The sequence below is a fragment of the Fusarium tjaetaba genome, assembly GCF_013396195.1.
Source record: "Fusarium tjaetaba strain NRRL 66243 chromosome Unknown NRRL66243_c0000011, whole genome shotgun sequence".
Classification (NCBI taxonomy): Eukaryota; Fungi; Ascomycota; class Sordariomycetes; order Hypocreales; family Nectriaceae; genus Fusarium; species Fusarium tjaetaba.
In genome coordinates this window covers 1-20,124 of record NW_023501207.1, presented here as the reverse complement: position 1 = coordinate 20,124, position 20,124 = coordinate 1, and the positions used below count along the sequence as shown (strand labels likewise).

At 47.6% G+C, this 20,124-nt stretch overlaps 8 protein-coding genes across 8 annotated transcripts; 5 read left to right on the top strand and 3 right to left on the bottom strand.

Moving 5' to 3' along the window:
- Nucleotides 1-123: 123 nt before the first annotated feature.
- On the bottom strand, nt 124-1,247 carry FTJAE_353 (uncharacterized protein; the record flags this gene model as incomplete). Its single annotated transcript, XM_037349837.1, has 2 exons — nt 124-853; nt 904-1,247. 2 exons carry the CDS (start codon nt 1,245-1,247, stop codon nt 124-126), a joined length of 1,074 nt encoding a protein of 357 aa, XP_037212471.1.
- A 3,473-nt stretch (nt 1,248-4,720) lies between these two features.
- FTJAE_352 (myo-inositol transport ITR1) lies at nt 4,721-6,790 on the top strand (the record flags this gene model as incomplete). The annotated part of the gene is made up of 5 exons (XM_037349826.1): nt 4,721-4,879; nt 4,934-5,307; nt 5,363-5,619; nt 5,672-6,592; nt 6,648-6,790. The coding sequence occupies 5 exons, from the start codon at nt 4,721-4,723 to the stop codon at nt 6,788-6,790; spliced, it is 1,854 nt and encodes a 617-aa protein (XP_037212470.1).
- Nucleotides 6,791-7,511: 721 nt separating this feature from the next.
- Nucleotides 7,512-8,658, top strand: FTJAE_351 (abc-type fe3+ transport system; the record flags this gene model as incomplete). Its single annotated transcript, XM_037349815.1, has 2 exons — nt 7,512-8,116; nt 8,166-8,658. 2 exons carry the CDS (start codon nt 7,512-7,514, stop codon nt 8,656-8,658), a joined length of 1,098 nt encoding a protein of 365 aa, XP_037212469.1.
- Nucleotides 8,659-10,460: 1,802 nt separating this feature from the next.
- Nucleotides 10,461-11,471, top strand: FTJAE_350 (gEgh 16; the record flags this gene model as incomplete). The annotated part of the gene is made up of 3 exons (XM_037349804.1): nt 10,461-10,566; nt 10,620-11,074; nt 11,121-11,471. The coding sequence occupies 3 exons, from the start codon at nt 10,461-10,463 to the stop codon at nt 11,469-11,471; spliced, it is 912 nt and encodes a 303-aa protein (XP_037212468.1).
- A 1,945-nt stretch (nt 11,472-13,416) lies between these two features.
- Nucleotides 13,417-15,141, top strand: FTJAE_349 (ankyrin repeat; the record flags this gene model as incomplete). Its single annotated transcript, XM_037349792.1, has 1 exon — nt 13,417-15,141. The coding sequence occupies one exon, from the start codon at nt 13,417-13,419 to the stop codon at nt 15,139-15,141; it is 1,725 nt and encodes a 574-aa protein (XP_037212467.1).
- A 102-nt stretch (nt 15,142-15,243) lies between these two features.
- On the bottom strand, nt 15,244-16,050 carry FTJAE_348 (metal dependent phosphohydrolase; the record flags this gene model as incomplete). The annotated part of the gene is made up of 1 exon (XM_037349781.1): nt 15,244-16,050. One exon carries the CDS (start codon nt 16,048-16,050, stop codon nt 15,244-15,246), a length of 807 nt encoding a protein of 268 aa, XP_037212466.1.
- Nucleotides 16,051-16,935: 885 nt separating this feature from the next.
- Nucleotides 16,936-17,698, top strand: FTJAE_347 (carbonate dehydratase; the record flags this gene model as incomplete). The annotated part of the gene is made up of 5 exons (XM_037349770.1): nt 16,936-16,973; nt 17,028-17,101; nt 17,161-17,232; nt 17,285-17,507; nt 17,563-17,698. 5 exons carry the CDS (start codon nt 16,936-16,938, stop codon nt 17,696-17,698), a joined length of 543 nt encoding a protein of 180 aa, XP_037212465.1.
- A 514-nt stretch (nt 17,699-18,212) lies between these two features.
- On the bottom strand, nt 18,213-19,106 carry FTJAE_346 (aldo keto reductase; the record flags this gene model as incomplete). Its single annotated transcript, XM_037349759.1, has 2 exons — nt 18,213-19,054; nt 19,103-19,106. 2 exons carry the CDS (start codon nt 19,104-19,106, stop codon nt 18,213-18,215), a joined length of 846 nt encoding a protein of 281 aa, XP_037212464.1.
- Nucleotides 19,107-20,124: the final 1,018 nt, after the last annotated feature.

Below are 20,124 nucleotides of genomic sequence, written 5' to 3'. Positions count from 1 at the left end.
GTGCCGTTATAGTTCACACACCTTTATAGGTGTGGTCTATATTATAAGGTTAAGCAAGGCTTTCTTGTCTATAACACTAGGCTATATGAACTAACCCACATGAAAGTTAATTATACTCTCTCCTCATTCAGGGACTGAGAACACGCCGCATATAATTGTATACCGATCTGCCCCAGCCTCAATCATATACAGGAACGGCCTATCAAATACTAGGACCTCCTCTTTAATCGCTTTAGGACGTTTCCGGGGAATTAAGATAGCAGTTATCGCTGCCGCTTCAGTTCCCTCCTCATCAACCCTAACAAAAGTTTCATGAATCATGGCTGTGATCTCAGTGGGTCCTGACCCCATTGCAGGATAGTTGCCCTTGATCGGAAATCCAAGTCTTTCCAGCTCGTTGAGCAGCGAGATCTTACTTCTGCTGTTGAACTTTGGAAATCCGAACTTACTCAATTTACCACGACGGAACGCAAGACTTCCTGGCTGCTTCATAGAAAGTTCTTCGAGGAGGGATCCAACTGTGACTCCAGGTTCAGGCAGCCATGCGACCAAGGCTGACGGTGAAGAGTCTGATCCTGTAGTATACGAAAGCCGAACCGCTGTGTAATTGCTGCTGGATTCTATTTCAACATCTGTATTGTAAAGAAACATCATCTCTGTTTCGCGAACGATCCCATTCTCTAGGTGAAAGGAATATCTTGGAACTGTATTCGCCGGATCAAACTTGGTCTTCCATGCGGCTCTAAAGGCCGTAGCGTTGGCAAGAACGACATGGGAATTGCGCAAGGTCCGGGAGCTGAGGAAGCCATTGATTTGGCCTCGCGTGTTATGGAGTTGATATCCTTTGCCGAATCTGGAAGGGATAGAAAATGCTGCGAATGTGCTTGGAATGACTCCAGATACTTCTTGTACATAGGAGCAAGTGCAACGGACTGATCAACGAACACGGCGTTGGCTAGTGATATAAGGTCCTGTCGAGCCAGAGGCGCGAGGCTCGTGTATAGAGTCGAGACATCTGCCTCCAAGGATTCAGTAACATCCAGCTTCTGATGCAATTGCGATTGGCGATGAGGGTCTGCTGCCCCGGCTAGCATAGCAAGGGCTATGATAACTGATATTGGCGATACAACCGCTGCATCGGCTTGGCCAGCGACCAGCCGTAATAAGGACCACCCTACGTTTCGAGCGGCCTGGGCGATAGAGGTTTGAGAAGCCAGTTCCTCTTTTCGTGGCGCTTCTGCTCCCATGACTGCCGAGTATGCTTGCCCACTTCTGAAGATGGACTTAGCAATTGCCGCGGCTTCCGTCGAATCCGTGAAGCTGCAAGGGGTATATTTGTAGATGATGGGGTCTCAGACTTTTCGGCGCGGCGCCTTGAGCGACAAGGCGTATGTATAGCAAGGTTAAGATATCAAACGCTGGTAATAGCGATGAGACACTTTGACTCGTTTAAAGATGCGGTAAGTTATCTTCATATTATATGGAAGAATTACGCTAGCTAAGTACTCCGCCAGGCCCTATCTAACAGCTCATAACTGAGAACTATTTTGACTGCCTAATAGGAAGGCACAGTACTGTATTCTGCCCTGCACTCTTGAGCTATTCCTTTCTTAGTACGTACTTGCTCAGCAGGGACCTGTAGGCTAACTAACTATTCTAGGTATAACTAAGCGAGGGCTGAGTCTTAAGCGGCAATCTTCCGGGGGTGGAGGGTGGCAATTAGCTTATACCTAGACTTACCGGTAGTTGGGGCGGCTGTGTTAACAAGTTATATAAGTATAGTAGTCAATCCTAAAGCACAAGACTGGGCTCAGCTATTTCTTCCCTGGGCAGACGGCGCTGAAAACGCCGTGCTGTATATGATGTCTTCTTTAGTGAACCTGTTAGAGGTACTTAGAGTGCTCTGCAGTAGTTGCTCTACTGAATCAGAACCCCTATTAATTTCATTTCGAATCATGTGCAAAGCAGTAGTAATGGCGGCCTATTATTCTTGCTTACACCTCTTCTCTTCTTTGGCTGATTGTAGCTCTTGTTATAGTTAGCGGAGCTGCATGCTGTCTCTAGACCGGTTGACTGATCTTCACTTGCTCCTCTGTAATAACACGATCCAAATCCGGACATCCAGCATCTACTTTAGCCTGTGCCCCATGAATGGTTGCATCATCGTGAGTTTGCATCTTCCAGGACATCGAGCTTGGCTTTCCTGGTGTTAAGAATCTTAGCCTTATCCTCCAGCGCTGCCTCAATGAAACCTTCAAAACCCTGGCCAAGACAAAGCTTAGTATGTAACTGATATGGATAGTCATGCTTAAATCTCTGAACCGGCTAATGGATAATGCGAAGCAAGCGGATTTTGTAGCGCGACGCGAGAGCGAGACGCGCAAGGTCTCTCGCGTGTTTTAATTAATAAATGACGTATCTATCTGGGATAGAGCTGTCTCGCCTTGCCGCAAAAACGGCGCGAATTTATCCGATATGGACCTGGCTTAGGTTGGCTGGTGGATAAAGTCTGAAGAGATCGACGTCATGATAACTCCTTTAGGTATCCCGTGCGTATTTATTCTTTCTGCTGCCTCAGGCCGCAAATCTAAGGACGCTGGTGTAGGGTATTTTTACGACTCACTTTAAATCCAATATCTAATATCTCTTTACTGCGCAGACTGGTAGAATTAATATAACTAATAGCAATTTAAATACTATTTTTTTATTTACTAGTTTTTATCATTACGCTCTTGTATATAAGAATTTTAATCATTATTGTATTCAGGATTTACATCTTCACTCTCGGTTCTGCTCTGAGCTGGTCTCCAAACCCTCTGCCTCGGAATCTGTTAGTTTGACGTCTTAGCAAGGGTCTTTAATAGAGAAGGGTCTCAAAGTTGCATAATTATCCAAGTCCGGCAACACAAAGCGCAGATCAAGGTATAGGACCGAATACCCAAAGACATTGCATGTCGTTGCCCCGGATTTGCAGGATCAAAACCAAGGCACGCGAGACCACCCAATTTTTTCCACGGGGCCCCGACACTTTACCTGAACGAGTTCCAATGGAGCGCTCTGCTCCGCTGGACATCTTGGCTACTAAGCTTCTTTTTACCTCCCGTCTTACCAGCGCATTTCTTTAATCTCACGTGTTGATCCTGCTTACTGGGTCCAGCGTATGAGGGCAGATGACTGTTGGGGCCAGGAATGCAGACATGGCCGTGTTTCAGAGATTTTGAGGCCATTTCCGGTATTCCCGACACCACCCGATGCACGTTGAAGAGAAAATGGTAAGAGTGGAGACGCGTTGGTCGCTACGCAACAGGATTTGATCAGGAAATTGGGTTGAGCGAAACATGGAATGACCCTGGTCTCTTGTAGATGTTGTTAGGTATTTCTTACATAAATCTATTTACCATGATATGATTTTGAACACAAAGGAACACTCGGGAATGATGATGACCAGACCATTCTCTCGAGACCGGTGTTGATACCTTGATTGAGCCGCAATTTGGCTAGTGTTGTTTGGGTTAGCGAGCATGGCTGGAAGCATCTCGACTATCGTGAAATGCTCCGATGACCAGGGTGGACTTTGAGAGTCATCGTCATAGAACGTTGAAGCCGTTCGTTGACTTTTTACTGCACCAATGATCGCGATGGTGCTGCAACTTTGAGCAACACAAACAACGACGATCGCTTAACTTTATTTACAACGTTAACGGGCTGATCTCAACTCAATTTGACTGGTGACAGAAATGGCCTACAACGCTTCGACATTCACCTACGCCGGACGGCTACCCAGTCAATTGATTCGAGTCTCAAGCCAGCGAGGGTAGCATTGACCATGCAAGCCATAAAGATCCCTCAATTGCATTGCCCGAGATACCCGAGCCTCATCTTCGCCGACAAAATTTTCACTCAACTAATAAACCTCAATTAGGCATCCGTATTCTTTGCCCTCTGTCCCACTTAGCACCAACTCCTCCTCATTCACATGGTTCGCCAACGCCCGTTTTCCCCAAAAAGCTCAGACCAAATTCCTGATCTAAAAAACAGGCAGTGAAATAAACATATCGATGATTGGATCAAGCGCTCAAGTGGAGAAATTCAAAGGATGGGCCAAGACTTTGCGGTTGTTTTCCCCCATGGCACAACATGTGGGGTAAGCGGGGAGGAGAGAGGAATAAGCTTGGTTTTCAGGAGGAGAAGGGGGAAAAGAATTCTGGTGCCTAAAACCACTTTTTTATTCCTCTTCTCCGCATGAGATGAAAGCTGGGGGATATCTCTAATCTCAGTGATGAGGTCGATATGCCTCATAACAACAGGGCAATCTGACAAAGATCCTACAAACAGACAGCGATTGATCACTCCGGAGACAAGGCAATGATCTTCAATTACAAGCAGCAAACAAGCATAAGCAAGCAAAAAGTCCTGCACTGGTCCCACTCTCATGCTCTCCTCCAATGAGCTCCTCTTCTCCGCGTTGATCCCACGGGGTAGCACACCTCCAAGACGCTCTTGGCGCGAGGTGATATCATGCCGGCCAAGACTGTTAACCTGCTGCCTGGGCTTGGCAGCTCGGGTTGCCAAGTTTGACCCCAGAGGGTTGCCAACTGCCGTGCTTTAAATTTAAGCTTATATATCACAACAGCCTCAGGTTATGAAGATCTCTTGTTGTTCTTGTTTCCGCAGTGTCTCTCTTCTTCTCTTTCTCACTGTTGATTACTGGACTGCAAACATGGATGACAAGGATATCTCACCTGGCCATGGTGGCTCGTCTTATGATGACAAGACCGTCACGCCTCCGCCTGAGAAGGGCGGTGCTGAGATTCTAGAGCATGCTTCTCAAGGTCGTCGTCAATCCGTCGCTCTCAACATTGTCCAGAACCCTCTACAGGTACATCCCCTCACATCTCCCCTCAATATCTTCAGTTACTCACCAAGAACATAGAGCAAAACAAAGGATCAAGTCGTCGCTGATGCTCGCGCCTTCGCCGAGTCAAATGGCATGTCCGAGCACGTCGACCTCTTCGGCCGAGCCGCTCTCATCGCCCGTGACCCCGATAGCTTCGAATCAGCTGATCTTCTCGATGACGAACGCGCTGCTCTGATCTACGAGAGAGACCATAAATGGCATGGATCCAAGATGCTGTGGTATTCGATTGGTCTTTGCGCTGTTGGTGCTGCTACGCAGGGTTGGGATCAGACAGGTGCCAATGGCGCTAATCTCTCGTTCCCCAAGGAGTTTGGTATTGATGGGACTGGACGCGATGAGTGGATTGTTGGTATCATCAACTCTATCATCTTCCTTACTGCTGGTCTGATGTAAGCTTCAAACCTCCCTCATCATGCGTTGATTCTGTCTGACATTGGTCTTTAGTGGTGCTTTCATTGTCGACCCTCTTAACCACTACTTTGGCCGACGTGGAGAGATCTTCATTACAGCTTGTTGCTTGGTTGCTACCCCCATCGCCTCAGGTTTCGCTAAGAATTGGCAAGAGCTGTTTGCTATCCGTTTCATCATGGGAATCGGTATTGGTGCCAAGAATGCTACCGTGCCTATCTATTCCGCTGAGATGGCTCCTGCTCGAATTCGAGGTGCCCTCGTCATGTTCTGGCAGCTTTGGGTCGTCATTGGTAAGACGCCCCCCATAACCTGTCAATCGAATCTCCATACTAACTACAGCAGGTATCTTCCTCGGTTTTTGCGCCAATGTCATCGTCAAAGACATCGGCGACATCGCCTGGCGTCTCGAACTAGGCTCCGCCTTCATCCCCGCCTTCTTCCTCGCCGCCGGCATCTACTTCTGTCCCGAATCTCCCCGTTGGCTCATGAAGCACGGCCGCATCGCCGATGGCTTCGTCTCCATGTCCAAGCTTCGCGCTCACCTTATCATCGGCGCTCGCGATTACTACTACTCCTACATCATCTACCACGAGGAGCTTCGCGAGAACGCTGGCGCTGGTTACTTTCGCCGTCTTTGGGACTGCTTCGCTGTTCCTAGGATTCGACGTGCCAACTACGGTGCTAGCACTGTCATGTTGGCCCAGCAGATGTGCGGTATCAATATCATCTCTTTCTACAGCTCCAGTATTTTCCGAGAGGCTGGGTATAGCCACGACGAGGCTCTGTATGCTTCTTTGGGATATGGTGCTATCCAGGTTGTCTTCACCATTCCTACTCTCTTCCTGATAGATACCAAGGGACGACGATTCTTGACACTGGCTACTTTCCCCTTCATGTGCATCTTCTTGCTAGCTGGTGGTCTCTCTCTTCTCAACGACAGCGACAACCGAGCTGCCAACATTGGCCCCGTCGTCCTCTTCGTCTACCTGTTCACAATCGCCTACTGTCTCGGTGAAGGACCTGTCGCCTTCCAGTATTCAGCTGAAGTCTTCCCCACCATCCAGCGAGAGCAGGGTATGGCTTGGGCTGTCTGCATCAACAACACCTTCGCCGGTGTTCTCGGCTTGACCTTCCCTCGTATGAAGACTGTCATGACACCTACTGGAGCCTTCGGCTTCTATGCTGGACTCAACCTCATTGCTTGGGGTATGATCTTCTGCTTTGTTCGTGAGACTAAGCAGATGACTCTCGAGGAATTGGATCGTAAGTTTTCCCCACTTTAACTTCGATGAGGCGCATTTACTAACACGCGACACAGAGGTCTTTTCCGTTCCTACAAAGAGCTTCTTGTCTCATGAGACGAAGGTCTGGCTGCCTTATATCTTCAAGCGCTACGTCCTTCGCAAGGACATTCAGCGTCCTCCTCCCATTATTGAGAAGGGCGAGAAGACACTCGCATAATTGGTGGATTAATTTGGATCGCTGTCGTGTATATAAGGAGCAAGCATGCTGAGTCAGGCGGTGTACAATCCATAGTGCAATCGAATCATGAAGTAACATCACATCGCTAAACCGAACCAGCATGATCGTAAAGTCCGTTCCTGGATAACCGTTTAACCGCGATCATGGCCAGTGGGGAGACACAACTGCAACCCTGTAATTTACAAAGCCTCCAGCCTGGCACCTCATTAGTCGACGACGTGGAGTTGGCTTCTCAAGAGGACATCCCTGCGGATTTTGAGTTCAAGCTGAGCCTCGCCATGAGTCGCGGATATAGCAGAACCACGTCATGCCACTGTTCTCTTTAGGAAGGCCGAGTACGAAAATGACGACTAAGCAGAGTCGGCGGGATGACGCCCATCCCGCTGCCGCTCCGAACCGCGCGCGTCGATAATCAATCGCCGACGTGATTGGAGGAGTTGCGGAAACAATAGGGATCTCGTAATCCTGGTGCTCATATAAGCCATCATGCAAGATCGGCATTGACAAAACTCTATCCTCGATTTGGCCGGGAACACCCTCACGGTATTTCCGAGCCAGATTGAGTTATGTAACGTACCTAGGCTAAATACAAAATCTCGTATATTCTGCTTCTCGTATAAATACCCAGAGCCCATCTCTATCAATTCGTGAATCTCCAAGAGCACCATCTTCGCCAGCAACACTGTTTCCTATTCCCAATATGAAGCACTCTTTGTTTTCGCTCGCCTTCCTGGCAAGCTCCGCCATGGGCTATGATCAACTCCTCGGCTTTAATGAGAAGGCACAAGTTGAAACCAGAAGCCTCGACGAGATCCACAAAGCTGCCTTGAAAGAGGGAGGCACTGTTACCTGCTGGCACGGAGGAGATGCGCCCAACCAGCGAGCCAGTCTTAAACAAGCCTTTGAGAAACGCTTCCCCGGCATGACGCTCAACGTCACTGTCGATCTGTCCAAGTACCATGACGCCAGAATAGATCAGCAGCTCGCCGCCGGTGGAAAATCGGTCTACGTCGACAGCGTGATCCTGCAGACGTTGCACGACTATCCCCGCTGGGCTCAGGAGGGCGCGCTGCTCAACTACGCCCCCAAGGGCTTTGACCAGATCGAGCATGCTTTCAAGGACAGCACGGCGTATTGGTATGGTGTGTACGTCTTGTTCTGGGCTAACGCCTGGAACACTGACAAGCTGCCTGGCATCAAGGCGCCGACCGAGTATGCCGATTTCCTTCGGCCCGAATTCAAGAACAAGCTTGCTCTGACCTACCCCAACGACGATGACGCTGTTCTCTATGCCTTTTATCTCATGTAAGTTCGCCGTACATCTTTCTCTTGACCAGTGCTAATGAGCACGTAGTATGCAGCAGAACGGCGCATCTTGGTTCGAGGACCTACTCAAGCAGAACCCTCGCTGGGTCCGCGGTACAGCAACCCCAGGCAACATCATCCGCTCAGAGAACGCCACCGAGGCTGCATACTTCGCCGTCGGCGGACGCTTCGGTGAGTCCAAGCCTCTAAAGTTCGCCCATCCCAAGCAGGGAAAATACGTATCCTGGCCGCAGACCGCCGCTATCCTCAAGGACGCTCCTCACCCCGAGGGAGCCAAGCTTCTTCACAACTACATTCTCAGCGAGGAGTTCCAGTCTACTATGGGACTTTGGTCTGTCCGTCGCGATGTTGCCACTCCAACTGGTTTCCCTCCTCTTCGCAACGAGACTGCTACCAACCCGACCGAGTTTGCGCGATTCATGAAGGATAGAGTTTTGGTCGAGAGACTTCGATTCTGGTTTGAGGCTCGTATTGGTACCGCACAGGGTGTCGACCCTATCTACAATCCTATCAACCAGTGATAGATGAGGATTCTGGTAGTGCCGAGTCGCCTTTTTCTTCCATTCTCGTTACGTAGCTAGGAGAACGTTTCGTGTACATACTATTCAAGTCAGCTGGGTGAACTCTCAGTCTGGATTCAATTACATATTTTCTCAAAAACAGACATTTCGCACTTTTGGACAAGTAGGAATGGCCAATTGAGTGCAGCAGCAAGTATGGGGATGAGGTGATCGATACAAGTCAATTGTAGCCTTGGCCGAGTGTCATTCCAGAGAGTGCGACCCGATCTTTGGCTTCCAACGGGAGCATCGAAATCATTCTGTCGCGCTGCGTATCTTGACTAATAGGACATCTTCCCCATCCAAAGTTGGTAATGATTCCAAACACCAATCGAGCTCGCATGCCTTTCCAATCCGGGCAAGATACAGCCCATCTGCGACGTTTCATTCCTGCACAGCCCTCTCTCCCTCAAAAGTTGCGACAGGTCAATGACATCGCGACAGAGGAACATGACACAACAAACGTTCTGAAGCTTGGGGTAGCAGTTGTGGCGCTTTGACGTCGATGGAACAGCATATTCTTCAGAGTTAAACTATAAGCGTCTAATTCTTAACTTAATAGTTAAAAAGCTGAATGTGTCAAAGCCCAAAAAGTGGCGGTGAAACGCTGTCAAAACGGGGCGCCAAGTGGCTGTTTCAGCATCGTGAGACTCCTTGAGTGGAGTTGACTTGGTTTTGGTGGAGAGAATGCCGAGATCTGCCGGCTCGGCACTCGGCCGAGAAGATTGAGTGCACATGGATGAGCTTCTAGGAAATAAACTCAATTGTGTACAAGAAATTAGAATAACGCATGAATTGTTTATAAACTATTGAGTGCGTTTGCATAAACAGAACGCTTGACCACTGCTTACATCTACTAAAAACAGCACATCAGTCTTTAAGAACTGGAGAGAATCCAGCAGCGTAACCTTGACATCAGCAAAAAATTTACTGCAATTACCAGAAGAAAATAGAGGACATTAACACTTCGGCCTCGCCGAATATACTTCTCCTTTGGCCTTGGCCTTTTGTTCGGGGAAAGCTGCGCCTACCTGGTACTCTTCGTTTCCGGTTTCATCACCAAGAACACAAACCTATTAGCGCCGATCAAAAGAACATTCCCTCGCAAACAATTCCATTAAAACTCTTCCCTAAAAGCGCGTTAGGCCCAGGGTACATCTCTATTAATAATACGCGGCGGCCGACAAGAGTTGAATCACGAGTTCAAACATCTTGGTGTTTAGAAGATGAAATAACCTGACAAACCAATCGCATTCACCAAAAAAGCCAAGAATCGTTAGAGCCGAGAGTTTCACGTGTCAAGTCTTTCTGCGTGCAAAGCTAGATCTGGAGGGGGTCTGAGCGAAACATGAAACACCAAGAATTTTGAAACATGGGTCAAGACTTGAGACTGCGTGAAGTGAGTGACTGAGAAGGGAAAATATGTGGCTGTAAGAGGCGTTGAGACAAATGGAAACGATGACCTGAAGCTGAGGTTGGGGTTTCTCCTGATGCGATTTGATGATCGCTGATGATCAGCGCTGGGAGGCCATGACGAGCCGACAACCGAAGAGTTTAGCATCAAACATGATAACTGATCACAGAGACGAAAATCAGTATATAAGAGTCAGATCATTCGATATCTTGGAAAATAAACCATCAGCATCTCAATCATCTTCTCTTCACTTCACTTCCTTTCTAAGAAAGTCTAAGTTAGCCCTGGCGGCTCAGTTTCAGCATCACAAACTTTAATAATCATTTTTTTGATCTATACAACCTTCAAAATGCATTCTCTTGCTATCGTCTCCGCCTTCTTTGCCGTGGCTTCTGCTCATGGAGTTGTTCTTTCTGTTGAGGGAGCTAATGGAGTCACCATGCCTGGTCTCAGCAGTAAGTTGCCAACAAATTTGACAGTATAAAACGGATTCGCTAACATGAAACAGTTGCTGATGGAACTCCTCGCGATTGCTCAAGCAACCGATGCGGTTCTCAAGCCGACACCTCCATCATTCGTGATCGTGAGATCCGCAGTGGAGAAGCCAGCGCTCTGGGCAGGACCCAGGGCAATGGCCCTGTTGATGCTTCCGTCATGATCTCCAGCTTCTTGGGTAGCGGAAACGCTAATAATGTTCCTACCAACAACGGCACTGAGAGTGCTGCTGGTGTTGAGGATGACTTGTCCAACTTGCCCAAGGGTAACAACCAGGGCAACAACAACAACCGCAGGCGCCAGTTGGGTAACCTCTTGGGCGGTCTCTTTGGTGGTGGCCGTGGAGGCGGTGGTGAGAAGACTGAGACAGCTGAGGAGACCAGCGTTGCCGCCTCTGCTGGAGAGGGAGCCACCAAGGGCTTGCCTACAGCCTCTGACAACGGCGAAGTCACCATGACCTACAGACAGGTAAGTCCCATCCACCCTATCTAAGTGCCTTGACTAACTCCCTCAGATCAACCAAGACGGCGCCGGTCCAATGACAGCTGAAATCGACGCTACATCCGGCGGCACCGACCCCGACGCCTTCCAGACCGCAGAGGTGACCCAAGATGTTCCTGGAATCGGCATCCAGGGTCTCTCCCTCGCCACCAACACCGACTTCCCCCTCAAGGTCCAGATGCCCCAGGGCATGACCTGCGAAGGATCCGTCGGAGGCGCCAACAACGTTTGCATCGTTCGTGTTCGCAACGGCGCTGCTGCTGGTCCTTTCGGTGGATCTGGTGCTTTCACTCAGTCTGCTACTGCTAGAAAGCGTGCTATTGCTTTCCGCCTTAAGAAGCGCATGGAAATTGTTCGCTTCTAAGTGGTTGGCGGATATGTATTAGGGACTGGAAGTTGAGAAGATGATTGCAGATAGTTAGGGACATGTCTCTTAGCAAGACATCTATCATTACTCCTCTACCACAGGGCACATTACAATACTCTATTTTATGTGCTTGTTGGCCGACTATATAAAATATATGCTTCATCATCTTAATCTCATTGGATTCTAAACGCAAGTTATTTACCTCCTTACGCTGCCGAGACGGCTATTGCAGAGCGCGAAATACGAAACAGATGAATCTTTTCCATATTGCCAGATACTTCTTAAAGCTTGGTATGACCCGACATCCATGCGGCCAGCTCAGTACTGGGTACCATTTGAGCCAGACTATCAAGCACTTGGCAGGACTTCAGTAACGAACTTTTTTTCGGTTTAGTTAACCAGTATGCATAGCTACCGCAGAGGATACCATCCTCCGCTATCGGAATCTAGATAAGGCTTTGCACCGTGCTTTGCTTACGCGGAAGAAGAGACGTAAAACTCGTCACACGGACAATGGGTAGCATTTTGATACATGGCTTGTGCTTCATCCGATTCCAAGCTGCACTTGTGATAATGCAGAGGACGTTACACAATACTAAGTAGGCCCAATTAGAAGAATTTACATCGCATCAGCTGACTGATAAGACTGTTACCTAAGGCCCAAACATCGAATTGTAATTGCTTGACATACACAGCTGGTTCTCTGCCTCAACGCCACTTATTGGTATCCAATAAGACAATTAGAATAAGCGCCTGACAGGTTGAAAATAAGACAGCGTATTACATATTAACAGATGCATTAACATGCACTCTTACCTGATATGTGACAACTGGTTAATGCGTCCCAGAATAAGGCTGACTTGGCGGGGCAGTTTTCTCTTTATATTGTGAGTTTAAAAGAAGGTACCCTTACAGATATCAAATTCCTTTCGTCCCAGACTATTTACGCCCTCCTAAAGAACTTAATTATTCACCTCACTATTTGCCAAGAATACGTAATTAGAGCAAGATTAGAAATGTCTTCTAAGCATACAAGGCCATTGCAGATTCATGTCGAGGAAGTCTTTAACATGCAGGCAATGGCTTCGATCTCAGCAGACAAACAGATAAATGAAGAAGCCTCTGAATCTCACAAGCTGAACCCAGCTGCTATCAATATATCGCTACATCCAATACTCAACACCTATCGATCAGAAGTACAAAAGGTACTCCAGAAAGAAGAAAACTTCTTACCAAACTCTCGAGTAAACATGTTAACTGTTTCGGGGCCCAAAAGCGAACCAAGTATTTCCAGGCCTCTACACTGAATAATTGCCGGTTACTGACATATACACTAGCTTATCGTATCGACCAGGACGATCCCCAAGTCAACGCGATAATTGATGTATGTATCTGCTGTGAAATATCACGCATTTGTGCTGACCAGTCAAGTCCCTTAAGCCAGGCACCGACTATCCGACCCTCATGGCTTTGTATGTTATATCGCCAGTGATATGATCATATTTATGTTGTTGTTGTTCTAACACGATTGAATTCGCTCGTCCAGATGCATCAAACTTGAGACGAACCCCTGCGCAACATTTCATTACACGCCATCTGTTTCAAAAGCTCTCCTCAGTCGCCTCTTCAATGACTACGACATCCACAGTAACTTCTTGCTTGATCTCGTTGGGCGCTCGAACTATTGGTCAGCTGTATCCCAAGTAAAATCTGACCCTGTTAATGGCCAGGAGATATATGGTAAGTTGAGCAAGTGAATAGCAGTGCATGTCTGATTTGAAGCTTTGGGTAGAGTTCCATTGTCAGCAGCCACGATGGCATCAACGCAGCTGGTACGACAAAGACGAAATGGCAATACACCGCAATAAACCACCTTGTTCTGTCTACATGGCACATTCTACCGCTACGAACACGACAGTATACCTAGTCGTCGCTCCAGACGATGGCATCTCGGATGCTTTTATCTCGCGGGGCCAATGCAGTCGCAGGATGTCCTATATCGTGTCTCATGGCAGCGTATAAGAAAAATGAGAAAAATGGTATCACGGAATGCACCCAAGTTCTAGAGCTTCTTCTCGACAAGGGTGTTGATATCAACAGAAAGTGTGCTGAGCATGGGAGCGCTCTGAATGAGGCAATCAATGTATGGCTCCGCGAGGGAACGCGTAGCTTTTTCGACTTGGTTGTGAGGCGCAACCCTGACATTGAGTTGGACGACGGGCGAGAGGGCACCCCGCTCCAAGCGGCATGTGGCTACTCTTATGCGCCTCGGAGGAAAGAAGCAGTTTCGGCCCTGCTGCGCCTTGGGGTTGACCCAAATGTCCAGGGAGGGCAGTACGGTAACGCACTTCAAAAGGCATGTTACCAAACCGATTACGAGTCTGGTGTGGTTGATGTCCTTCTCAATAATGGTGCGGAGATCAATTGGAAAGGAGGCTGCTATGGAACAGCCTTACATGCAGCCTGTGTGAGATCGACGCCGGAACCAGAATTGGTTAACATGCTACTCAGTAGAGGTGCTGACGTGCATATACACGGCGGGGAGTATGGCAGTGTCTTACAAGCGGTCACTTCCGTACCTACCTCTTTTCCTAAAGAAACTGCACTTATTGTGCAAAAGCTGATCGATAGTGGCGCCGATGTCAATGCGCCAGGTGGCAAATTCGGAAGCGCGCTACAAGCCGCAGCTTGTTCGCCGGCCCCCAAGTCGGACGCTGAAAGTGTGGAAGAACTACTACTCAGGAGAGGCGCAGATGTCAGCATGCAGGGAGGGATGTATGGCACGGCACTACAAGGCGCTTGCGCAGGAGGCAACATCAGACCAGTCCGCTTGCTACTTTCCTACGGTGCTGAGATTAACATCGAAGGAGGACGGTATGGAACAGCGCTCCAAGCGGCGTGCGCAAATGAATATTACTACCCTAAACAAAACTACGATCTGGCACGCCTACTGATAAACCATGGTGCCGATATCCATGTTCAAAGCGGGCAGTTTGGGAGTGCCTGGCATGCTGCGGCTGCAATGCAAGACATTGGCAACCAAGCCTACGACACATTGAAGCTACTGCTCGACAACGGTGTTGATGTGAATCACTGCCATAGTCAACACGGTACTGCTCTGCAGGCTGCACTCGAGCATACGAAACGTAACGTCGAAACTAGGATCCTGCTTCTTTTCGAAAATGGCGCTGATGTTAATCTCGGAGCCGGTCTCCACGGGTTTCCATTGCAATCAGCATGCCTAGCGCCTACAGATGACCCAAACCGCCTGAACACCCATGGCCTCGCCTACCTACTCGACAACTGCGCTGACGTCAATGTCAATCAGACAGGCGGTCTGTTTGGTACGGCTTTACAGGCAGCAGCATACACAGGCAAGACAGAAGGTGTTAACATGCTGCTTGAGAAGGGCGCGGATGTTAACCTTCGCGGCGGAAAATATAAGAGTGCACTAAATGCGGCTGCAGTCAAGGGATATTGGGATATCGTCGAGATACTATTAAAGGCTGGGGCCAAGGCAGATTGCTACCTGCTCTCTGAAGTTGATGAGGAATGGCTAGAAGGAGTTGGTAAGGAAGATGGACATAGTGCCGTGGAGCGGTACAGGAACTTTTGGGATAAGGTTAGGTTGTATGAGGATGAGTATGCAGAAGGAAAAGCGATCTAGTTATATCTGATATGAAAGAATCTATTCCATTTAAAGATTCGGTTGTAAATGCAATATGGGAAAAAACATAAATAGATAAAGGCGAAGTACTATGCTACTTGGCTAAGCTTCATCCAAGAGCTTATCAATAGCACTCATGACGCTGTACAGGCTCTTGGCTCGCTGGGCATCTTCAACCAACTTCTTGAACTCCTCGGCTCCATTACCCTTCCCATCATATCCCCACTCTAATCCATACTTCTCCACATTGCTATCAAAAGAATAACGACCTCTATCCCTGCACAAGCCACAAAAGATCTCCTTGAACTCATCTGCAAAATGCATACGCGGAAATGCATTAGAAATCTCTTTAAACTCTTCTTCGGTTATCACGCCCTCCAAGTTAGGCAGGTCCTCCGGCAGACCGAGGAGGTGCAAGTTTGGTCCAAGAAGGTCCCCATGGACACCAAAGTGAACAAGCGCGACTTCGGGTTCTTTCCACGGTGCGATGGTCTCCATTGTATGAAGTGCAATGGCATCCCAGGCGATCTGCATACGACGAGAACCTTCTTCCCAGTCACCGTCCTTCTCAGACGTTGCGTTGATGAACTCGCGAGAGAGGTTCGCACTATCAACCTCGAATCGTCTCGTGTTCGTGACGAGCTCCTTCGTCTTGGACCAAGCGAGGTCGTGTAGAAGACAGCTCACGACGACGAGTTCGATGTCAAGGGAGGCACCGAGTTTAGCAAACTTGGGGATTTTCTTCTGGAGAAGGAGGCAGAAAGCTGCACTCCGGAGGACGTGGTTCAAGACACCTGGGGTCGCGTACTTTTTCGCATGTTGGTATGAGGATAATACAAGGGGGGTTGTAGGAAATTGTATTCCTGTTAGGGGAAAAGAAGGGAATGGGTTAATAGCTGGTGATGCCATGATTGTTAATGTTAATCGTAAAGATATTATAGAATGTAGTTTGATAGTTTGGGTTCTAATGTAGTTGTGGTGATGTTTTTGATATTGGTTTGGCCTATGGCCTTATATAAAAGAATGCTTAATAGAAATTGTAATAAATCGACTTCTGCTACAGTTATTATCAGTAAGCTGCTAATGAATTAGAGGACAAAATGTGACAAAGAAAACAGAAAACGCAAGAAGCTCTCCATGCTGGCTCGGGCGAGTTATGTATAATTACCGACATCAGAGATGCTGTAGGGTGACATTGTGAGTGTTGCCGTGTCGCAACACGGTTGTGGCAGCGAATAAAGCCACAGGCTTTTACAGCCACCTGCGTCACAGCTTCAGTTACCGCTTATGTTCAGTAATCATGACTTTCAGCTTGCAACAATAGTATTCCATATAAGGAGGCTCCTGTCTCGGTTGGTTTGCTGAGTTAATATCCGACTCAGTTCGGAACATATTCATGCTTACGAATATCAACCACTAGCATCAATCTGGACTAGTTAACCTGCGTCCTCTTGATTTATCATGGAAACACTAATGAATTAAGAACAAAAGAGTATCCGAGTATTCTCGGGGAGAACGACTGCAACCATCCTCTGTCGAGCGGATTACTGATGTCATTACCACTCAAGGGAGACTTCGATTTGTAAAAGCTATTGCAGCCTGTTCTTAAGGAGCCAGGTCATTTTGCAGTATTATTGGCAAAAGATAGAGAAGTGGTCTTGTATGAGATATATAACAGCGATCAGATCTCTTGTTCGAAATTTTATTCTTATCATTATTGACATTCTAATCTCACAAAATACCATAAGCCAATTACCTGAAGTAATTACCTCGGCACTTTTCCAAGCAATCAAGATGTCCAAGACCGTTGCTGATCTGATTGCGGCCCACGAGTATGTCTTTCGCGATATCCTATTCTTACCTAAAGCCATCTGACAAGATAATAGTCCTCAGGGTTTCGCACCATTCCCAACAATCGCCGACGTTAACAAGGTTACCAAGCCTCGTCTTACTATCGTCGGTATGCGACCTTGCACTAGATTGTTCCGTTCCGGAATATTTACTAACGAGGTATGACAGTTGCTTGCGTTGATCCCCGATGTAGCGTCGACAAGTTCATTGACTTCAATCTCGGAGTCCCAGAAGGTGAAAGTAGGCAAGAACAACACAAGATAATCACCGTTGAGGAACTAATCACATCCAGTGGTAATGGTCTCGCGTAACGCGGGCGGAAACATCCGCTTCGCCGTCCGCGACATTCTTCTTCTAGATACCCGATTCGTGATCGACGAGCTTGTTATTGTTCATCATACCGATTGTGGCTCAACCATGTTCACCAACGAGTGGATGCGTGACACTATCAAAGCGCGAGTTGGTGAGAGTCATGGGGAGGAGATTGACAAGATTGACTGGGGCGCCAATACTGAGTAAGCGTTGAAGTCTAGATGCAATGAATTCTCAGTTGCTAATGGCTGATTACAGCATGGCGGATAGTGTTAGGGGTGATCTCGAGTGGCTTCGTAAGAATGAGGTTATTAGGGACGAACTCAAGAGTACGACTCGTGGGTTTCTCTTCGATATCAAGACTGGAGAGGCTAAGGAGATCAAACTTGCTTAGGTATGCCCGGAGACACGTTCGACGTCGCCGGGTCGGGTTCGATGAAGACCCCGAGGCCCCGGCAATAAAGATGATCTGATGTATGTACTGCTTTTAAGTTTTTGCCATGTAGAATAGCTGTCCGTTATAGAGTTAAATAGGAAAGTTACCGCGCATAATCCCTGCCGCGAACATCCCAGTATGTCAAAGCCAAAGCTTAGTATTTTACTTATACGATGGATCGCCCTACTTCTGTGATAAAAGTCTCCGAAGGCGGCTCAACATGACCCCGAACAGAGCAAGGCCACGACGGTTTGTCACTTGCAGAAATTTTAGTTTGAGACGTGTTCAATGACAGGACAGACTGGCACAGATTGATTTAGACAGGTAATTAAGCGTCGACTTCAAATGTTGCTATCGTCTCTTCTTTGGGCCTCCTCGCAACATAAATCCATATCTAGATCAGCTAGCTACTCCTTGTAAGGCCCAATAGAGTTGAGATTTGTGGCTGTGAGCTTATTCCAGCAGAGAGAACCTAGTAAGGCCCAATAGATTCCGGCAGTGGGACATGATCAAAGTGTCCAGCTATTCCCATCATCCAGATGTCGGCTGGATGATCTGGCTGAGCGCCCATGTAAAGCCAGGTATGAGGAAAGCCAGGGTCAAAAGGAATCGCCGCCTCAATCTCCTTAATATCCTCCTTGCTAAGGTCAAGCTTGAGAGCCTCAATGTTGCCCTTGAGGTGCTCAATCTTACGACCGCCAATAACCGGGAACGTGTATGGATATTTCTTCATAACGTAGGCGAGTGCAAGGCTTGTAGGAATCATACCCTTCCTCTCGGTAATAGCAGCAAGGGCTTTGCCAATCGCAATCTCATTTTGTACGGTCACGCCAACAGATGCATTCCTCCCAGGATCATTCCTGCGCTGCTCGTCGGTCTTGAAGTTGCCGCGACCGAGAGCTCCCCATGGCGCTAGCGCCATCCCCTCCTCTCGAGCCATAGGGATAATATCCCGCTCGAAGTCGCGAACGGCAGCGGACCAGAGACCTTGATAGACGGCGATGCCCCGCGAGCCATGATCTCGGGCATACTGATTGGCTTTGCTGACGACCCAGGCGGGCGCATCGCTGATGCCGAGGTAAATAACCTTGCGGGCTTCAACAAGCTGATTGAAGCTCTGCATAACTTCAGGGATAGAAGTATGGTAGTCCCAGTAGTGGACGTAAAGAATGTCGATGTAGTCCGTCTGGAGACCCTTCAAGCTACGTTCGACACAGACTCGCAGGGTCTTGGCGTTATTACCGGTAGTGTTGGCAGTAATCTCACTGCTGGCGAATCGGCCGCGGTCACTCAGTGAGTACTTGGTAGCGATCACTGGATATGTCAGTGTAAAATCCGATACACGCAACAGATCTGGCTTACCCATCTGGTCTCGCACGCCGCGCTTTTTCATCCAGTCACCGACCGAATCTTCAGACTAGCCATCCTGATATTGGTTGGCAGTATCAAGAAAGTTGCCTCCCTGCTCATAGAAGTAGTCTAAAATGCCTTCAGTGGTGGGTTTGTCGCAGCTACCCAAGAGACCCGCCCTGAAGTGTCACCATCAGTATTAACTCGTTCGCGAACCTCACGATATTGGCGGTATCTTCTCACCAGTTATCTCCAAAGTTGCTAGTACCCAGACAGATCGGGCTGACGTGAACAGCTGCATTGGGAGATAAGGGTCGGTAACGGTTGAGGGGACCTTTAGGGGGAGGAGCCATAAATCCATCCGCCATGTTGACAGTTGATGGAGGTAAGAAGAGGAGAATCTGTAAGGAAGAGAATGTGTTTAGAGCGCTGATGAGTAACTGGTAGTTCGTGCGGAAGGGAAAGACATTGACAGGAGAATCTACCACTCTCTTATAATAACACAATTATAGAACGAATGGAATCATATCACTCTTACCAGTAACCCTTAACTCCGAACGATCCTTGGGATATACGTCCAAGATGCATCAGGCGATATTGACTAGCCTTGCAATTCTGTGATACAGAGTTTAGCCTAAGCATTGTCCTGTTAGCCACTGCTTACCAATTATCTATCATATAGTTACAGTAAAAGTCATCTTAAGAGTATTATCTTAAGTTAATAAACTTACTTCTAATAAATAGCTTACCTTATATATATTTTATATACTTTAAGTTAATTATCTTTATAAATAAGTAATAGTACTTATTTATATATTTTTAAAATTAATTATTAAATTATTTAACTTTTTAATTAAAAATAAAATTTTAAGTAATTATATAGGTAATAAGTATTTTACCTATAGTTATATATTTATTAGTATCCTTTATTTTTATAGCCTAGAGGCTAAAGCTTCGTTTAAAACCTAAACCTTACCGCAGTCCTGTTAGCCATGACATTATTGAGCTTGGATAAGTGGTCCACGATCTATGAA